The following is a 20,281-nucleotide window of genomic DNA, read 5'->3' on the forward strand; positions in this document are numbered from 1 at the left end:
ACCTGTGAAGAAAGAAAGGTGCCATCACTCAACTGTTTATAATCAGAATTTATATCAGAGGGCTCTAGAGCACCAGTATGTTTTCTAAAACTGAGTATTACCTCCCAAGTAAACGTCTCTAAAAATATAACTGCTCTAAATCTGACCATTGCTGAATCATTGCTATGAGGTCTTGGGGGGGAGTCACTCCCACAAGCTGCTTTACGAGCAGCGGATCTAAGAGTGGCCTTGTGTTCAGTAGTTAATGTAGAGCGAGTCGTACGCCCAATTTGCTTATTGTCATCTTTTTCATCTGAAGAAAAATGCTCATCAGAACCTTCATTCTCAGGGACGCTAGGAAATTTATACGGGGCGGAGGTCTATCTAACAAAATAGAATCATCTTGAGGTTTATTAAGTATTGGATAAATGGGGCGCCTAATAGAGTACTGGCCAGTTACCTCTAAATGACGCTCCCTGTCTTCTTTCTCTTTTATTTCCTTCATCTCTTTATTTTCCAATTCTAATGCTTTCTGGTAAATTGTATTGCTCTGTTCTTTTTCTGCTATAGCTTCTTCTATCCTCACTCTTTTGTTCACTTCTTTCTCCCACATTTATACACAATCAAACATATCTTGTCGACTCTTTCGCCCAAAGAGACACTGCTCTACATACTGAATCTTTTTTTTTAAATCAAATGACCCATTTACTGGCCATCGTAGGTCAGGATCCTTTTTCGTATATTTGTTCCAGTGTACTATACATTATGAAAGAAATACCGTATTTAATATACATAAACCTATTAGGTGTCCCCCTCTAGGGGCGCGGCTGACTACTTTCTAGATTCATATTGGTACCTCCAAGTCAGCAAGACATTCTACGAAGGGTGCGAGGAGCAGGCATGCCAAAAATATTATACCAGTCCATCATTAGCTTGAAGGGGGGAGGGGGGCCTAATCATTCTATTCTCAACTGCTGTCAGGGAACTGAGTGTTAAAGTTCTGTACACCAGTCCACGTTACTAGATTTTAAGGTTGAGTAAGTTGAACTTAGTTAAAAATATTCTGAAAATGTTTTTTTATAATTTCTTTACCGCCCAACCACTGGGTATCGTAGACTAGTTGGAAGCTGCCATTGCCCATCCTTTGCTCAATGGGAAGAATCAAGTGTCTCTCCTGTGGGCAGGATATTTTAACATTAGTAAATCCATCCACAGTGGTAATCAGTTTGTGGTGTCACGGATGGTAAGGTTGCCAACAAGGGCCAGTTCTCGCGCACACAATACGGGAAGCCCTGATTAGGCTAGTATTCACCCATAACGTATCCTTCTCATCAGACCCATACAAGTCTAATTTTATTAATCCCCCCCACATAAGTAGGGAGATGCAAAGGAAGTGTGATTGGTGTTATCTTCCTCTCGGAGGATTTGTTTTGCTAAATTAGGGAGCCACAAGGTGAGTGCCTCACACCTTAGCTATCACCACTCGATTATTATTAACCTTTCTCTCTACCTCCCACCTAAACCCAATCCATGGAATAATCCCACTCGGTCTCTAACATTTTTTTTTTACAGATGTCATTACCAATAACTAGGAGGACATCTTATGTTGTCTCTCGGAGGATGCCACCCCAATTAGGATTTGTGAGAGGTTTATGGTGATGTGCCAGTCGGTCTCCTGTATGCTAAGAACAATTGTCCAAAAGTCCAAAAAGGCTGAAGATGGTTTAGCTCAGAATGCACTGCTGCCAGAGGCTCTCAAAAAAGCTACTAACACAATCCCACGGAGCTCAGACATTTAAAGCGGTTAGAATAGATTATAAACAAGCTATCGAGAAGAGGAAGAAAGAAATTAGGCGCAAAGCCTGGGAAGATTTAGAAAGGTCCTCCGAATTAAGGGTTAGTAGAGTTTTCTGGAAGGTCATAAACTGACCAGTTTTTACCAAAGCTACCACCTTGGGCATTGACTGTCATATCTTAGAACGTAACTGGGTTGACCGTTTTTCACACAATTTCGACCCTGGATGGTTTCCCCTAGAGAAAGCTCTAATATAGCTTAGGCGGGGTTGCCCTCACTTGCTAAATCACATCTCAGTTAGTCTATTACTGTGGCAGACATGTCTAAAGCTATCCTCAGCTCTGTGGCTGGGAAGGCACCCGCCCCGATAGGGTTCCAGTTGACATGTTTAGGTGTAATCCTGCCTTTTCGGCCCCCTTAATGACAAATGTTTTCAGAGCCATTATCAAGAAGGGACCTCCTGACTCGTGGAGGCAATCAATAATCGTTCCAATTTTTAAGAAGTGTGACCGAAATCTGCCCGCAAATTATTGCCCCATATTGCCACTAGATTCTTCGGCCAAAATATTCAGGCAAGTAATCTCGGTGAAATTGGAAGCTTGGGCTGAGACCAATTCTTTTTTCTCTGATGTACAATACGGGTTCCGCCTGGGATTCTGCACAACTGAGCAAGCACTTATCTCTAATCCTTGGAAAGTATACCAAGGCCAGAAGAGATGCCATTCTTATGGCCTTTGTGGTTCTCTACTTTGCCTCAAAGTAAGTAAATAGAGGGGAAGTATGGGAGCTGTTGGAGGCAGCAGGTATTGACTTGCCATTACTGGATCTTTTAAAGCATCTCAATTGAGACACATTTATGAAGGTACGATTTACTGAAACTGGGATTGTACCCACCCGATAGGCTTACACGAGGGGTAAGACAAGGAAGGTTCTTGGTCCCTATTTATTTTTATTCTATATCAATGCCCTAGACTCATCTTTGTTATCCTGCTCCCCCAGATGTCTTGAAAACAGGATCTCGATGCAGTTCTTATTGCTCGTACCCCAAATGGGTTGCAGGCTCTTTAAGACAGTTTTAATAATTTTATGAGGGGCCTAAATTTACAGATGAATCAAAAGAAGTCGTTTATCCTGACCTGTGGTCCAAGAAATACTAGTTCTAAACGTTTGTACAGAACGGGCCCCTTATTACCAAAATCTCAATTTTTTAACTATTTGTGTATTTTGTTGGATACAAATCTGACTTGAAACCAGTTAGTCGTCCAAAGATCACAAAAGTTGGCGGCTTCCAAGGAAGCAATTTTAAGCTTTAGCAAATAACTAGGTTACAAACATCTTAAAAACATGCTAACATTATATAAGAGCAAATGCCTTTCCCTCAGCACATATGGGGCTATGCAACCTTGGGTTTCCTGCAGGTAGCGGAAAATACATTCTTGGCTCTTCATAAAATAACTCCTGGGCCTAGGCTCCCTTGTGGATGATGTGCGCCTGACACCCATTTTACTCTGGATCGACATATGGTCTTCTCCCGAGATGGGTTTCTCATATAAGGCAATAGGGGATGTCTAAATTTAAGCTACCTGACAACCATCAAGCAGCTGTCAAATGTCAAGAACACCTTTGATGACCTAGGTCTTAGCCAACTTTTTGATACCCCATGCATTACTACTGATAGTCATGATAAGGAGGTATAATTTTCCTTATTGAGTAGCTATGGAAAGACTCCGCCACACTGTTAATTTAGGGTTCGTTATAGGTTGCGTTAACCTTCTTGTTTTATTTTCTACTCTGGATCTTTCTGTATGGCAAGCACCCAAAGGGCTGCATGGCCATGAGAAAGTATGAGACGGTCTCCAGGGGAAGGAAGCTGGAGGTTCAAGGGATAGGGAACACAGGGTATGCGGCATTCAGGGAAAAATACAAATAAATGTCCTGAGGAGCCTGGTTTAACGCCGGCCGGCCGGCCGGTCACCAGACAATAGTATTAAATAAGCTCACTATCTTCAAATGGCCCAAAAAACTGGGGGGTGGAGGGGGTGGGGAGTTGAAGATTCTGTCCTGGAATGTTAATTGGCTTCATATAAAACGTAGATGTTCAAGAATTTTACTGTACCAGCAGGACTCAGTAGCCCAGATAATCGTGCTACAAGAGACATCTGACTAAAAAGGAGTGTTTCAAATTATTTGGAAAATAGAAATGGGTGCAACAGGTAGTATGCACTGACCAGACGTTTTACTCTAAAGAGGCAGCTATTCTAATTAAAAAGAAAGTTGTAGCAAGGATAAATGATAGCACATTGGATATGTTAGGTAGATGGGTATTTGCTGACCTGCAACTAGACAATAGTAGATATACCTTAGTGGGATATTATGGTTACAATGTGGAGAATATAGAACCTTTAAAGAGGATTTGTTTGAACCTGCTAGATTCTACTTCTTCAATCAACATGACAGGTGATTTTATCATTGTAATGAATAATAAACTATACAGGTCTGCCAATAGTAGAGCTAATACGTTCTCTAAAATGCAATCTTACATTAGAAACATTTATTTATTTATTTATTTTGAAGGTTTTATATAGCGCGAACAAGACCCTTACGGGTATCAGAGCCCTTTACATGTGTATATAGAAAACAAGTATAAGCATAAAAAAACCTACAGTTTGAGGTGAATTAGATATAAGATGCTCAACAGTACAACACTAGTAAATACAATACTGTGCTCAATAATACAGAGCAATAATTATAATACAGTAAAAAGTAAGTAATTCACGTGAATTTAGCCATGAGAATTGCTTTCACTTCTTTCTTTTAGGAGGCCGTGGAGGGGGTCAGTCTTGTTTCTGTGGGCAAAGCATTCCAGATCCTGGGGGCCATTCCAGAGAAGGATCAGTTGTAAGTTTTTTTTCTTGGCAAAACGTGGTTTCAGTAGAAGATTCTTGGAACTTCTAGAGGCTCTATTCCCAGCAGAAAGTACCAGCTTCTGAGCTAGATAGCTCAGACAATTGTAGTCTAAGGCCTTGTGTGTCATATATGTGATTTTCAGATGAATTCTAGCTCCAAAAGGGAGCCAGTTGAGGGCTCTAAGGTCTGGAGAGATGTGAGAGGTTCTTTTTGAACCTGTGATGAGTCTCGCAGCTGAGTTGATAGCCGCTCTTAACGGGGCTGTTGTCTACCTGGGGAGGCCACCTAGGGTTACGGCCCCATATTCCACTCTAGGGATTACTAGGGATTGAACTGCATGTTTGAAGTCGTTTGCTGGCAGGAAGCGTTTCAATCTTTTTCTCAGGGTATTCATGTGGAAATGTGCTCCTTTTGTGGCGGGGCTGTTATGGTTTTGCATCCGGTGTCACCCCTCGCGATTTAGCTGATTCAACAATGAGAGGTTGCCCTTTGAGTGCTGTTAGGTGCTTCATCCATTCCAAAATGGTGGAAGATTTGCTGGGTGGGACGATTAGGTGGAACTCCGTTTTAAGGGAGTTTAGTTTCAAATGGTTTTCGGCCAGCCATGTTTGAGTTTTTTGTAGCGTTGTATTGAGAGATTTGATGTCCTCAAGTGAATGGATCTTGAAGTAGAGTTGGGTGTCGTCTGCATACATATGGAAATTAATCTTGGAGAGACTGAGAAGTTCTGTGAGTGGTTCCATGGAAAGGTTGAAAAGTGTGGATGAAAGGGAAGAGCCTTGTGGTACTCCTAATATGACTGCTAAGGATTGATTGACCTTGAATCTTTGAGATCTATTTTGGAGAAAGGAAGTGATCCAGGTAAGTACAGATCCAGATATTCCCATTCTGTGTTTCAGCAGTTCTAACAAGTTGTTATTTTTGACAGTGTCAAATGCAGATGACCAGTCGAGTAAGATTAGTAAACAGGATTCATTTTGGTCAAGGATTTTTAGAGCGTCATCAATTATTTGTGTCATGGCTGATTCAGTACTGTGACCAGCTCGGAAGCCTGATTGGAATTGGTTAAGCAGGTTGAATTGTTCAATGTGGTTGCTAAGCTGGGTGTGAACACATTTTTCCAAGAGTTTTGCTAGAGTGGGGATGTTAGATATTGGGTCATAATTATTTAAGTCTGATGGGTCAGCTGTTGGTTTCTTAAGGATAGGGGATACCTGCCCTGTTTTCAGGCTTTCTGGGATGGCTCCTTGAAGGAGGGAGGTATTTATGATCTTGATCCAAAGAGGTAATAACAGTGGAATGAAGTCTTTTAGCAGGAAGCGGGTCTGCGAAGTAGTTGGAGGGATTCAGAGCGGTTGCGTCTTTAATATAGTGTCTTCACTGTAGGTGTTGAAGTGGGACCAGGTTGCATAGTTTTTAAGGTTGAATTTTGTGGAACATTTGACTGGGATACCTATAGGGGACAATGTGGAGTTCTTTTACGTGTCCGTGAGGGATGATGTAACAAATGGGTTTATGTGATATCTGGAGAACAAGGGCAGGTATGGATAGCAAGTACACCTTCCACAACACAATATACGACCAGTCATCCAGTATGGATTATGTTTTAGTGGAACAGGCAGTTTACAACGATATTCACGGTGTTAAACATGTACCTGCACACTTGTCAGGTCACGGTGCAGTTATTCTTGATGGTCAACCTGTCCAATGGGCAAACTTTAAGGAGGTGAACTTAAGTTAGCTCTCACTTAGTAGTCAGACTTAAGAAAGAGGCAGAGGAATTCATAGAATTTAACAAAGGTTCACCTACCCTGTATATGGTCTGGGATGCGTTCTAGGCTTTTATGAGAGGGAAGCTTATTATTGTATCTGCTCAGAAGAATGTTGTGCCCGTCGGAGACTCTGTTTTGGAAAAAACTTAAGACGTGGCTATTCCACTATCCCCCTGGTGGCCGGAAATAGGCCTTCTGTAGCTGTTCCTTGGGGGGCTCTGGCTGTAGGGTGGGTGGGTGGTTCTGGTCCAGCTGTTTGGTACTTGTTTTGGTGTTCTAGCGCGGGGACACTCTGTTGGAGTAACCAGGCGCTCTATAAGCTGTATAATAATAATAATAATAATAATAATAATAATAATAACACAAGAGAGAGATTGAGGGAATAGAGCTCAACATCAACCTTTTGAAGAGGAAAACTGCTTGATCAAAGTCTATCTGTAGAGGATAGACGTGCACTATAGAGATATAGGAGCAAAGGGTGCAGGTCACCAAGATATTGGATATAAGGCTGAGACATAGGTGGGAGGTGAGCAAGAAGGCCAACTTTGAGTATAGTGAGGTAGTGGGTAAACTGCTAGCTTGGAAAATAAAATCAGATTCAGCCAAAAACACTGTGACGAAAATGAAAAGGGAAAAGACTGGTACAATCTTAACAAGAGGGTCAGATGTTGAAAATGCTTTCACTAAGATTTTAAAAGCTTATACACAGAGGACCCGGCGATTACAGAAGAAAAGATAAACGAGTGGTTAGAAGGAGATCCTCTAAGCCAACGTTCAGACGAGAAGAAGGGGTGTTTAGATTTGGAAGTTATACAGAAGGAAGTAGAGCAGGTAATTAGCTCATGCAAGAAGTGAACAGCTGCCGGGGCAGATGGTCTCTCAAATTAATTTGTCAAGCTGTTGGAAGGAATACTAGAAGAAAAGACCCCTTTGCCACACTCTTGGGGGAAGGCAACAATTACTTTGATTTTAAAACCGGACAAAGGCCCTACAGCCTGTGAATCCTACAGGCCTATACGACATTGAATAGCGACTACCAAATCTTTGCCAATATTTTAGCCAGAAGGTTAAGTAGGGTGGAGAGGGGGCTAATACAAGACCAGAAGGCATTTATGAGGAGTAGATTCCCTCACGAGTTGATGTACAAATTGATACGTTCAAGTTATGTTGCCACAAGTTTTAGAGTCCCGCTCGTAGTATTAGCATTACATGCTTTCAAGGCCTTTGACAGGGTTAATTGGTCTTACTTGAATGCTATCTTGAAGCACTATAATTTGGGGGAGAAGTTCCAAAGGGTCATGCAGCTGATTTATAAAACTCCTAGGGCCAGAGTTATTCTCAATGGCAGACTAACTTCTGTATTCAAAATAACTACTGCGATAAGATAGGGTTGCCCATTGTCACCCTTGCTATTTAACCTTTACATTGAGCACCTGGCATGTAAGCTTAGGGTGGATAACAAAATAGCCCTATTTAGATATGAGGCTTGGGAAACAAAGGTTTTGCTCTATAATTAAGACCTGATGATTAACATGACAAATCTATATCTGGCGCTTACAAGCACTGAGAGACTGAAAGAAGATTTCTGTAAAGTGTCCAACAATGCAGTAAACCCCTTGAAGACAGAGATAATAGCTTGGAAGGTTGAGGGTGGAAGTTGGCCAAAACAAAAGACATGAAATATCTGGGAATTAGGATTACTTGAGACATAGGTAAGATTGTAGAACTTAATTTCAACACGCAACAACTCAGTGAAACGAGTGAGCTATTAATGAGCTGGTCGCATCTACCTTTAACAATATTTGGAAGAACAAATGTGATCAAAATGGTTATGCTGCCAAAATATACCTTTTTGTTTAACACTAGTCCTCTAAACTTTAGGAAAGAGTGGCTGGAGAAGCTGCAAGGGAAAGTAAACTCCTTTATCTGGGCATCAAAGGGTGCAAGTTTGCTTTGAAAAAACTACCCAGGAGATATGACAGGGGTGGACTATCATTACTGGATTTACAGATGTATGCATCATTGCATATATTAATAAGTAGTTAAATGTCCATAAATTATTTAATGGTTACAGGACTTTCAGTTTTTCTGATCTGTGTATGCTGTCTTGCTAGCGGTTTGCTAGCAAAGAATTTCTTCAATCTCCATTTGCATGTGAATCTTATACATTCCATTTTTACTTCTACATCTTTCCTCTGATTAGTGGGAATAAAACTCAGACCTTTAATTAGAACCTCTATTTTTCTATATAAGTTAGTGTCCTGTCCAATACATTAGTGGCTCACGGTGTAGAGCAGGCAGACCCGGAAGCTGAGGTCAGACCCGGGACCAGGGTTCAATTCCCGACGCGGCAGGGTCTTGAGCTCAAATGTCCACGGACTCGATAATTCTCGCTTCGGTGCCTGCTCTAATCATGGGTTCTCACTCTGCAACTCTGGGCATTAAGCTTGATTAATCTCCACAACGGCCCCCCTGCGGCGGGATGCCTGGCTTTCACCTTGGGGATGCCCTGTAGGGGCTATCTCACAGGGAAAAGCCAGGACGGGTTCCCAAGGCAAGCGCCGGGAAACCTCCGGGTAGCTGTGCGCCCAATAAATGCAATAATAATAATAATAATAATAAAAATAATAATAATAATAATAATAATATTCTTTACCTCCCAATTTTGCTTTGGGCTCTGATCTTGACCCCACATTTGTCCCTGTTTCTGCCTAACCGTTCTAGTACCATCTTTTCTGGTTACCTTTTTTCTCTGTGTCTTGATCCTCCCTTCTCCATATTCCATGTTAGAGCTCTCATTTGTACCACCTTTATCCTTTTCAGCTCATCTAAAAAAATCTAGTACTCTTATCTTGCTTGATTAACTTGGATTTTTCCAAATCTGATTCTCTGGTACGGGGCACAAACTCTTCACACTTCTCAGACTTGATTTCTCAATTTCACCCTATCTTTTGTTGAGACTTCCCTTTTTTTTACTGTGCTGTCAGATATTTTAGCATATGAGAACACCCTCAAACATCTGAAGTCCCTTCCATCTTTGTCAAACCTGATTCTCTACTTGTTCTGTAACTTAAACTGATATTTGTTCATTATATCATCAAGGGTGGCATCATTCTTTTGAGTATCCGCTGGGCAATTTGTTGATTTAATTTCTTTTCCAATCTCTTCAGTGTGTTTAAGTACCAAGAGTCTTTTTGACTTTGCCAAATGTATACGCATCTCCATCAGATCTCTGCATGCTTGGTTGACTTTGGCCTCCCATTTAGTTGCTTTATCATAGTATGAATCTTCCACTGCAGGAAAAATATTTATTCAAAGCCCTCTTGGTGTACGATTTACTGTTAATTATTTCCATAGTATTATAGGAATCCCAGTGTATTGTGGATTCTTTTTTCTGAATATACTCCAATTAGATAAAAAGGTCTGTGAGACTTTTAGGTTGATTTGAATTCCTAGTATTAGGACCATCCAGTGACTTCCCAGATGTTTTCCTGGCTAGGGCCTCACTTTTTTTTCCAGATGCTTTGTCATATTATAATCCAATTATAACAATTTTAGTGTACTTGGGAACTCACATATATACAGCAGTCTTGCTTCCTATTTTATGAAATAAAATACATACAACAGGTGACGGAAATGATGCCCAGTGCTAGACTATCAGATCACATGTTACTTTCCTGTGCCAAAATGTCCATTTAACCTACCACAAAATATAACTGATTATATAATGCTCTTAAACAGTGGATATTCCGTAGAAATTTCTTTTTATTGTCACTAATGAATGTTTAATTCCAGAAATGTCTTTTAATACCACAGATGCATGTTCGATTGTACATGATTTTTCATACAAAATAATACGACAAACATGATTCTTCATACAGAATAACTGATATCAACTAATACATGTTTCGTGAATAATTGCTTCTTCAGGGCTGTTCTGAAAAATAAAGAAGGATCTCAAAACAAAAATAGATGAAATTACAGAACAGCATCAAATCAATTATGACCTCATTAACTGTTGTAAAATACCATTATCCGTAATAAGCATTGAAACATTGTATCATCTGTGTATCCATGTGCCAAACCCTCAGCCACGCAACTCTAGTGGGGACACGTCCTGAATACAAGTGCCATAGAAATAATAGACACTATATAGCTATAGCAGGCCTCTGAGCAGCCCTGTTAAAAGTTAACAGCTGTTTGATTCTGCGAGCGAAACCCCAAACCATTCATCCTATATAGAGCTGGTTCTGACCCTGCATTCCTTTGCCAATCCCTGGTTTTCGATTTCTAGAAGTCACAGCTCCCAAGCATTATGCCAGACACCTATTCTAAACCCATACCATGCCTATGAGTTGTCTAGTTCTAGAGGAGATAGTCTCTTCTTCTCATGTGAGGCCCTTGTGACCATCCTACTCTAGGTAACTCAACTTTCTCCAACCATCACCACCCTGTAAACTCGGCCTTTCTTTTCCAGATCGCCGCTATATTGCTTTGGATTTCTCTGGCCACGGACAATCATCTCACCTCTCTCCGGGATCTCCCTATGATTACAAGAAATACGTGAAGGATTTGTACATAACTTTGGAAGGTATGTTTTGCAAGGTGGAACAAGTTATCGATTTAAAAGCGAAATCTTACAAACTGAGAAGGTGTAGGCCGGTAAGGAATGCACTCCACCATGAAAGAGTTAACAAGCCAAAAAAGGAACAATACGTTGAATCGCAAATGCAGTAGTGGATCTTTCTTCTGAAGTCTATTAGGCCACATGGTATAATTGACTACTGCTAGAGAAGCTCATTGAGCAAAAGTTTGTGCCTTGTTCAAAAACTGCAGTTTGCACTGTTTTTAAACTCATGATGTTTACTGTTGCTTATTCCTTTATTTGTGTATTTACTTGAGTGCGGCTGTGTCTGATTGAGGCCACTTCGGAAAACCAGCTGGAAAGGCGCACTTTAGACAGTTAGGAATTGTGATTAAGCAACAAAGTTGTCTCCAGTTTGTGGAGACCAGTATCTCCTTGGGGAGTTATCTTTTTCCATCCAACCAGTAAAAGGTGAAACTGTGTTTTGCAATTCCAATATCTGCACAAACTAGGAGTGTTTAGATGTAACTGAGCATTCTCACGCTTTGCAACTCCAGAACAAGCCCTTCATCATTATTGGTCTGGAGCCCCCACAGGGCTACTTTCACCTTATGAAAGTAGCCCTCTCAGAGCAAGCAGTCCTGCGGTGGAGTCGATGCCCATGCGGGGTGTTGCCTGTCTTCGTTGCTCAGGGGCTTGTGAATGCTTAGTCCCATCACCAGGCGGCGGACTTGTGCTAGGCATTTGGATCTACAGCACTACATGCCAAGAATATGTTACTTACAGGGTAAGTAACCAATGTTCCCTCTAATTATTTTACTCTGTGTGCAGCAGAGTAAGGTCTCTGTGCGCTGCAGCCAAGGCTATGTGCGCCAAGAACCTGACCGCGCGTGTAGACCAGGGCTTTGAGTGGGATGAAAATACTTGCGGCCGTTACTTTTATGGCCGCGCGGCCAATGCTTGTTTTGCCTTGTGACTTATAATACTCTGACCAGAGCACCCTCAGTGGCACTAATGGATACGAATAGATAGTTTAGAAGTTATTGTGCAATATCTGTAGCCAAACACTTTGTTTCTGATATAATTTACTGCACTAACTGTGCCGCACAATATATTTATTTTAGGTGGTAACAACAGATCTCCTTAGAGGATATGTAAATTCGATCCAATTCTATTTTAGCATATAGTGCTACAGATTTTCCCCAATCTTACTTCATCCCAGTCCAAAGAGACCACCCACCTGACCAACACCCAGCCTATCTCTCAACACAACATGCCCAGCCATAATAGTGTGCTTGGGCTCTGCCCGGTTTCACCTTCTTACTAACAGAATAGTGTGAATGCTAACTAACGGGAGGAGCGAAAATGGGAGACTCGCCGACTCTCTGCTCGTCCTGATAGTGCCCGTACTCGGGGGCTTCTTTGTCATCAGTTTGTAGTCTGAGAATTTGGAGTAAAACTGCACTCCTTTTTCCTTGGCCAAGTGGTAGTTTCTCAAGTCCTGTATGATGTCTATAATGAGGTTGAGGACGGCGCTGTCTCAGAGCTCGAACGGCTCGTTTCTCTCTTTGCAGCCTCCGGCCATTAGCATGCAGAGCAGCAGCGCCATCTAAAAGGGGCTCCTCGGATGGCTCATGGTGGGTAAGCAGATGAGGACAGCCTCAGACAGCTCCGGCTCCCGCTGTGAGACGCAAACACATGTTCACTGGAGGAAAACTGCAAGACCCTCATCAAAGAATATATAAAAACATCACCCACGCACTTTCCCTGCACTTCTCATATATGAATAACGGCTGTACGCACATAGAATTCAGCTTAGGGAAGCCTGACTGCTGTGCTGAATGCAGTCTGCAGGGCAGACAGGCTCTGCTTAAATATTGTTCTATACGCATTTTCTGAGCATTTGAACATTTCCCTTTTCGTCGATGCATTCTTCCATTGACTATGTCTGTATACAAACCCCCCGTCCCATCCGCCCATCCATCCCCTAGCCATCCATCCATCCAACCCATAGTGTCACTCATCTAGCATCCAAGTAAACTAAATCCATCCATCCATTCATCATCCACATATACTTACACGCTATCCACACACTCAAACCCATCCAGCTACCCCTTAAGCCCATCCATCCAACTCATAGTGTCACTCATCTAGTATCCAAGTAAAATAAATTCATCCATCCACTCATTCATCCATCCACATAAACTTACATCCACCATATCTACACACTCAAACCCATCCAACTACCCCTTAAGCTCATCCATCCTTACATACAGCTCATTCACCCACTCAAACCCAGCCAGCTCCCTAACCCATAACCCGTCCATTCATGCGTACATCCATCAGCACAACTCGAATTTAAATAAATCTATCTGTCTGTCTGTCTGTCTGTCTGTCTGTCTGTCTGTCAGTCTAGCTACAGAGAGAATGCAGTCAAATATGTATGTTCAGACCATCCACGTCTGCCAATGTGGGTTCCTTCTGTATATTTTCTCTATCCTCCCCTCCCCTTTGTCTTTTTGACATCATGTCTATCTTTTTAACTAGATATTCTCATTCAACCTGTACATAAACTATACACAAGCTGTATGCATTTATATTTTTCTTTCAACTTTTTCTGTATTTCCCAGTGTATGTTTTTTTTAATCTCTGTCTATCCAGTTACCTCGGTGTACAACTGTTTGTAAGTCAGTACATCGTTAAGTGTGTTGTCTATGTTTGTCTTCCGGGCTTTTGTCCCTGCTGGCTTCGCTGTGCCTGAGTATTAATGCTATGTGTCCGTCCCTTTCTCTCTCATTTTCTGTTTCTGCCTGCTTGCATCATGGCCACCTGTCTCTTAGGAATGTCTGTCTAATGTACCTTCGTACTTAGGACACTTTCCGCTGCTCTGGTTGGCTGTGTGGATATACCGTCTGATCGGGGGTCTGCCTGCTTAGCCAAATAGTGTAAAAGTGATTGTTGCATGCGTGCCACTACCACAAATAGTTTCAAGTATTTCAAATACTGGAGCAGGAACCTGCGCCTAGTCTTATAAGTAAGCAGAAGTGTGACATGAAATAGATAGTACCTCGCCCCCTCCGATGATTTACCTGCTTTTGACAAGACCTCCATGTGTGCCTTCCTTTCCTGAATTCAATGCCTCTTCCGTGAAAGATGAAGCACCAGAGGAGACAGCAGCCCCTTCCTTTTATCATAAAAGTTTGCAGACAGTGCTTTGAATGTACCTATAGAAGTACAGGGACTTACTATTTAGTACCTACTTGCTCCTGAGGGGTGCCAGACTCCCCAATTAAATGTATTGCAGCACTTCTGAAAAGTGCCGGTATTCAAATTAAAAAAGCGCAGGTACTTGGCACCGGACAGAACTGCCCTTTTAAAGCACTGGTTTAGGATTCCAAGAGCAAGCCAAACATGTTCAGTTTGCCAATGCTTGTTTCATTGACAGTCACAACTTGAGGCAAAATATTTCTATTTTATTTGTCAGGGCCTGATATGCTACTTTACTTCACCCTATCCAGATTAATTTCACCTGTTTATACACAAGTTCTGCGTGTTTTCTTTCCCTAAAATTGTTTCTGCAACTTTATTCTGAAAGTAAACAAACAGGATGGCATGCAGGCTGCGTGTGTGCGAGTCACAAGAACAGCTTCACTCTGTTTTTAGGTCTCGCCTGTCGATGCGCATGCGCATCGAGCAAGCGAGACTATAGGGGCTCATCCACTCTTTATCCAACTGCAAGGAATCGTGGCGATTCCTTGCAGTGCCCGTGACTTTTAAGGTCAATGCGCATGCGCATTAAGCTTATGCGCATGCGCATTGACCTTAAAAGTCACGGGCGCGTGCACGTCCGTGTTTGTTTACCCTTGCCTACTCTCTCTCTCTCCCCTCTCCGCCCCCGTTCCGCCCCCTCCCCTTCCCGCCGTGTCGCATTTCTCCTCCCCCCTCCCCTCTCTTCCCTCCGGCTTTTTTTTTTGTTTTTGTTTATTTTACCCGCCGATTTAGTGACAACAGATGCCTGCACTGTCTTTGGCAGATCATGCCTGCACTCTGATTTGAAAGCCTGTATTTTATTAGCTAGGTCTCCTCTCCTCCTCCCGAGGTCTGACTCAGGCTCCATGGCAAACAACTGTTCTTAAGCTCTCTGCCAAGACGTACACTTTGGCTGGATCCTGCATTTACGGCATACTGAAGCTCGCCCCGAAAGCATGATACCGACGGGCCCAACCTGTAATCTTCAGACACTGCTAATCATGGTAAATACCTTCTCCCGTCGATGGAGCGGCCTCCAACACAAAGCCGCCGCAACCTCTCAGGAAACAAAGCGGACAGTAATCCCGCCATGCAATATACTACTGCGCCCGCACCAATTAATGAACGCGACCGAACAGTCTCTGGCATGCGGCTGGTTGCAGGAGCCCTTGGGTAACGTTGCTGAGGGCACCAAGCGCACGTGAGAAGCGTCGGCCATGTTTATTATCCCAGTAAGAAGGCAGTTGTGCACATTTCACGTTAGAGGATGCCCTGGGACAGTACCCAATATGCTGAACCATTTAATAGCCCTCACGGCAGGACTTTACTAACTAGCGTTAGCTGTGAGATTTATCTGGGGGGTACATCGTATGACATCGTAGATCTTTACCACTCAAGAGAGGCTGGTTTTGTGGACCACTGGCAATCACCCATCGTGTCGCCCCCGTTCCGCCCCCTCCCCTTCCCGCCGTGTCGCATTTCTCCTCCCCCCTCCCCTCCGGCTTTTTTTTTGTTTATTTTACCCGCCGTGTCTCCGATCCTTTCGCTCTCCTCCCCCCTCCCCTCTCTTCCCTCCGGCTTCTTTTTTGTTTCCCCAGCACACTTCATTTTTACCATCAAATAGCACATTTAGTGACAACAGATTGCACTCTCCATATACACGAGGTGCAGGAGGTAATGTGCTCTGCAGACATGCCAAATAAATTCGTCCACACCCACTCTCCCCTGCACTTACATTTCTCCACCCCCTCCCCTCTCTTCCTTCCGTCTTCCTGCCGTGTCGCACCTCTCCCCTCTCCGCCCCCTCCCCTGCCCGCCCCCTCCCCTGCCCGCCGTGTTACAATGCTGCATTCGGGCGCCCCCTCTGCTTCCTCCCCCCACCTTGCTTTGATCTCCATGTCGGAGCCGGCTCCAATGGCGAGCAGAAATATCTGTGCTTCTGATGGCCGCGATGGAGACAACAATGACGCGATTAAACCCCAAACCGCACAGGAATGTCACCCCCGGCCCTCATCTAATCCTGCCTGGCTGACGGCCATTACTTGACTACCCGAACACGGCTATGGTCATGAGCCGTGCCTCCCCTACTCTCCTCCCCCCTCCTCCTCTCCTCCCCTGCCTGCCTGCCGCTAGTTTCCATTCGCTGCTCCTTTCTCGTCTCCCTGGCCCCACCGCCCTTCGATGTGAAAGTCCTCCCCCCCCCCGCCCCCTCCTCGCTCACCCTCATCTCCACCTTGTTAATATACCTTCTATATCCCCTTTTCGCCCTTCGCTCCTAGCTGCCTCCTGTAGTCCCCGAAGCACCTCATCCCGGTAGAAAGCCTCGGAACAAGTACGATGCCGCACGCCACGGTAACAGCTCAAGCCACAGTAAGACACGTTACATCGGGGGCAGGTATAGCGCGAAGGGACTGTCATGCACAGGGCACACGGGCCACCCCCTATAGGGGAGGACATCCCTTCAAAATTAGGAGCGCGATTATTAACGGCAGGCTCCATTACTCATCAGTCCTTCCTCAAAAGTTTTGTATTAATGGCACAGCTGCTCATGGAATATTGAGCCAGTCACAAACACAGTAGCAAAGCATATTTAATTACGCACAATGCCAGCAAATCGGATAGCCGGACAGTGAGCGCTCGCTCTACCACAGCCAATCACAAACGCTTTCAGTTTTATAGTACTCCCCGAGCCACATGGATTGTGTCTTACTCGATCTGAATGGATTGCAGATAGAGGGAAGGCGCGGTTGAGGAGAGGCTAAAGTTGAAGTTGATAACCTGTGACGGCCGCTTCGAAATGCTCTTGATTGCATAAACATATATTAACTAGGAATACAAAGGTTGTACTTCAATGAGCCTTAACTGAGATAGAAACCAATTTGATGTTGGTTATCGTGGGTTTGATGACCGAAAACTGCAAATCTAGCGGCCATTTTAGAATGGGGTACTTCTTGAGCACATTAGCGTAAAGTACTACAAACGTTACTAAATCATTGAAATTACTCTTAAGATCTTAGTTAATAATTGTTAGGTATAACAGTAAATACATTATGTTAAAATAGTAGGTTTCGCCTCATATGTATTACGTAGTGCCGAGCCCTGCCGATAGTACGAACGTTATGCTTTTGTGATGTAGACCCGAGAAGTAGGCGTACTTGTATTGCAGCTCATCGGAATACACGACAATTCAAGATGGCGGCCAGGCATGTCACCCGCAGTCAAAGTGTTGACATGAGGTACTGATCAGTGCTAGAATACTAGCTGAGCTGCTTGTTTGATCTTCTAAGCGTTTTGTGGCAGAGGAGGCCCCATTTCCCACGTGTGAGCGCAAACAGCTGCTGACCCTCTTGGGCTGAGGACGTTGAACAACCTGTCCCGTGGGATGCCTTCATCGTCCTCCAACGGCACATAAGAGGCTGCAATTGACCGGGGTCCCCACTTTTGGGACGCCCATGTCACCCTCAACCCCTCACCCTCAACCCCTCAACCCCTCACCCTCAACCCCTCACCCTCAACCCCTCACCCCCTCACCCTCACTCACCCTCACTCACCCTCAACCCCTCACCCTCACTCACCCTCACCCACACTCACCCTCACCCACACTCACCCTCAACCCCTCACTCACCCTCAACCCCTCACTCACCCTCACCCTCACTCACCCTCAACCCCTCACCTACCCTCACCCTCACTCACCCTCAACACCTCACCCTCACTCACCCTCAACCCCTCACCCTCACTCACCCTCAACCCCTCACCCTCAACCCCTCACTCACCCTCAACCCCTCACCCTCAACCCCTCACTCACCCTCACTCTCACTCATCCTCACTCACCCTCAACCCCTCACCCTCACTCACCCTCAACCCCTCACCCTCACTCACCCTCAACCCCTCACCTTCACTCACCCTCAACCCCTCACCCTCACTCACCCTCAACCCCTCACCCTCAATCACCCTCAACCCCTCACCCACCTTCACTCACCCTCACCCTAAACCCCTCACCCTCAACCCCTCACCCTCACCCACACTCACCCACACTCACCCACACTCACCCTCACTCACCCTCACTCACCCCACCCCCACTCACCCTCACTCACCCTCAACCCCTCACCCTCACTCACCCTCAACCCCTCACCCTCACTCACCCTCAACCCCTCACCCTCACTCACCCTCAACCCCTCACCCTCCCTCACCCTCAACCCCTCACCCTCAATCCCTCACCCTCACCCACACTCACCCACACTCACACTCACCCACCCTCACTCACCCTCACTCACCCTCACTCACCCTCACTCACCCTCACTCACACTCACCCACCCTCACTCACCCTCACACCCACCCTCACCCACACTCACCCTCACTCACCCTCAACCTCATGCTAAAGATTTACAAAAAAACCCATTAACAATTCTAAAAGCACTAACTCTAATGCTGCGAGACCTATTGCATTTCTAATGCTTGTTTATCTGCGTGCCTAGACATGGCAGATTTGTTTGTCAATTGAGCAGGCTACACCATCACCGCTCTTGGCTGTCTCTTATAAAGCATAGGATTCTCCTGAGGTGGCTCAATATGATATTATCGACATCCAAGTGGATGGAGAACAATAACAAAAAGTCGACTTGGCAACCTTTGGCGAGCGTGTGCTGCTGAAGCGCTCCGGCCAGTTGTGGTACCAGGAGGGCTCAGGCACTTCTTACCCTTTGTAGATGACGAAGCCGCAGACCCAAGTGGGAAACCCCGGGAGTTGCACCAGCGACGTGTTACGAGTCACCCGAGTCGCCCAGCGCCCTTCCCGGCCATTGTGAAAATATTCCTGTTAATTGCAGCGCATGACGGGCGCTGTGATTAACAGGAATCCTTTCACAAAGGCCCACAATCAGCACCCAGTCGCGCTGTATTTAGAAAAGAAATTAAGCAAGTCTGAAAGCACAACATGTGCTTTACACACCGTTCTTACAGACTTGTTTCATTTCTTTTCTAAATACAGCGCTGCTGGGTGCTGATTGCGGGCCATTGTGAAAATATTCCTGTTAATTGCAGCGCCTGACGGGCGCTGTGATTAACAGGAATACTTTCCCAACGGACTCAGACAACCAGGAAAATTGCCGTTTTTCACCACTTGCATTTTAAAAGCGGGTGGCGCCGGCGAGAACGTGTGCGCGCTAAGCATTGAACTATGCGCGCTCAGTGCTTTAAAGGTGCGCGCGAGCGCAGCCGCGCACGTTAGAGGGAACACTGTGTAACATAATCCTTCTTTTACCCCTATGGGTTTTAGCAAGAATATCCTCGACCTGCTCTCAATCCAAGCCAGAGCTATATCTGTCAGGTAGTTAGTGGTAAGAATGTGATCGCCTGCTAGCTTACTTTGACATAAGGCTTCATAATAAGTGCTGAATTCCTGTAGTATTGTATTGTTCTGTCCCCCTCCCACCGCCCCTGTTCCTCTCCTTATAGATTGTGTTACATTAAGTGGGTGAGCTTTCTTTAGCAGCCAAGAGAGTGTCCGTTCCCCCTCGCCATAGCTGTGTGCTATCTCATCTTTGCCCAGGTATTTACTTGCCTGCTCAGCTAGGTCTCTGGGTTCTAGTAAAATCACGTTCAACATGGCCAATGTCTTAAGTAATCTGTCTCTGTCATTTCCACGTCTCTTAGTTCCTCCTCTTTTTTTCTCAAGCTGTGTATATTGGAAAAATAGCACCCTGATGTGTTTACACATTACCACCCCTCTGAAGTAGACCTTGAAGGTCTCTCACACAGTGACAAACTTTTTAATTGAGCCTGTGTTGATATTGGAAAATTCTGTGATAGACATCTGTACTTTTGTTTGAAAGTCCCTATTATTGAGTGCACAGGAGGGAAAACACCACAGCGGAGAAGTTGGTAGTGTACTAGGTATCTCTAAGTGAAGCACCACTGGTGAGTTTTCTGAAAGTGTTCTGGGCAAGTGTGTTTCTGTCTTAATAAGCCCAAAATCTATTCTGGAATATGAATCTA

General features: G+C 44.5%; 1 protein-coding gene across 4 annotated transcripts in view; it reads left to right on the forward strand.

Moving 5' to 3' along the window:
* LOC147748107 (serine hydrolase-like protein) overlaps positions 1-20,281 on the forward strand; it is a 107,469-nt gene that overhangs the window by 27,095 nt on the left and 60,093 nt on the right. For all 4 annotated transcript variants that reach the window (XM_086958753.1, XM_086958760.1, XM_086958764.1 and 1 more), the window contains exon 3: positions 10,931-11,044. In XM_086958753.1, coding sequence (XP_086814879.1) covers positions 10,931-11,044 — 114 coding nt within the window. The remainder of the gene's footprint in view (positions 1-10,930; positions 11,045-20,281) is intronic.

The sequence above is a fragment of the Lissotriton vulgaris genome, chromosome 1_1 (assembly GCF_964263255.1).
Source record: "Lissotriton vulgaris chromosome 1_1, aLisVul1.2, whole genome shotgun sequence".
Lineage (NCBI taxonomy): Eukaryota > Metazoa > Chordata > Amphibia > Caudata > Salamandridae > Lissotriton > Lissotriton vulgaris.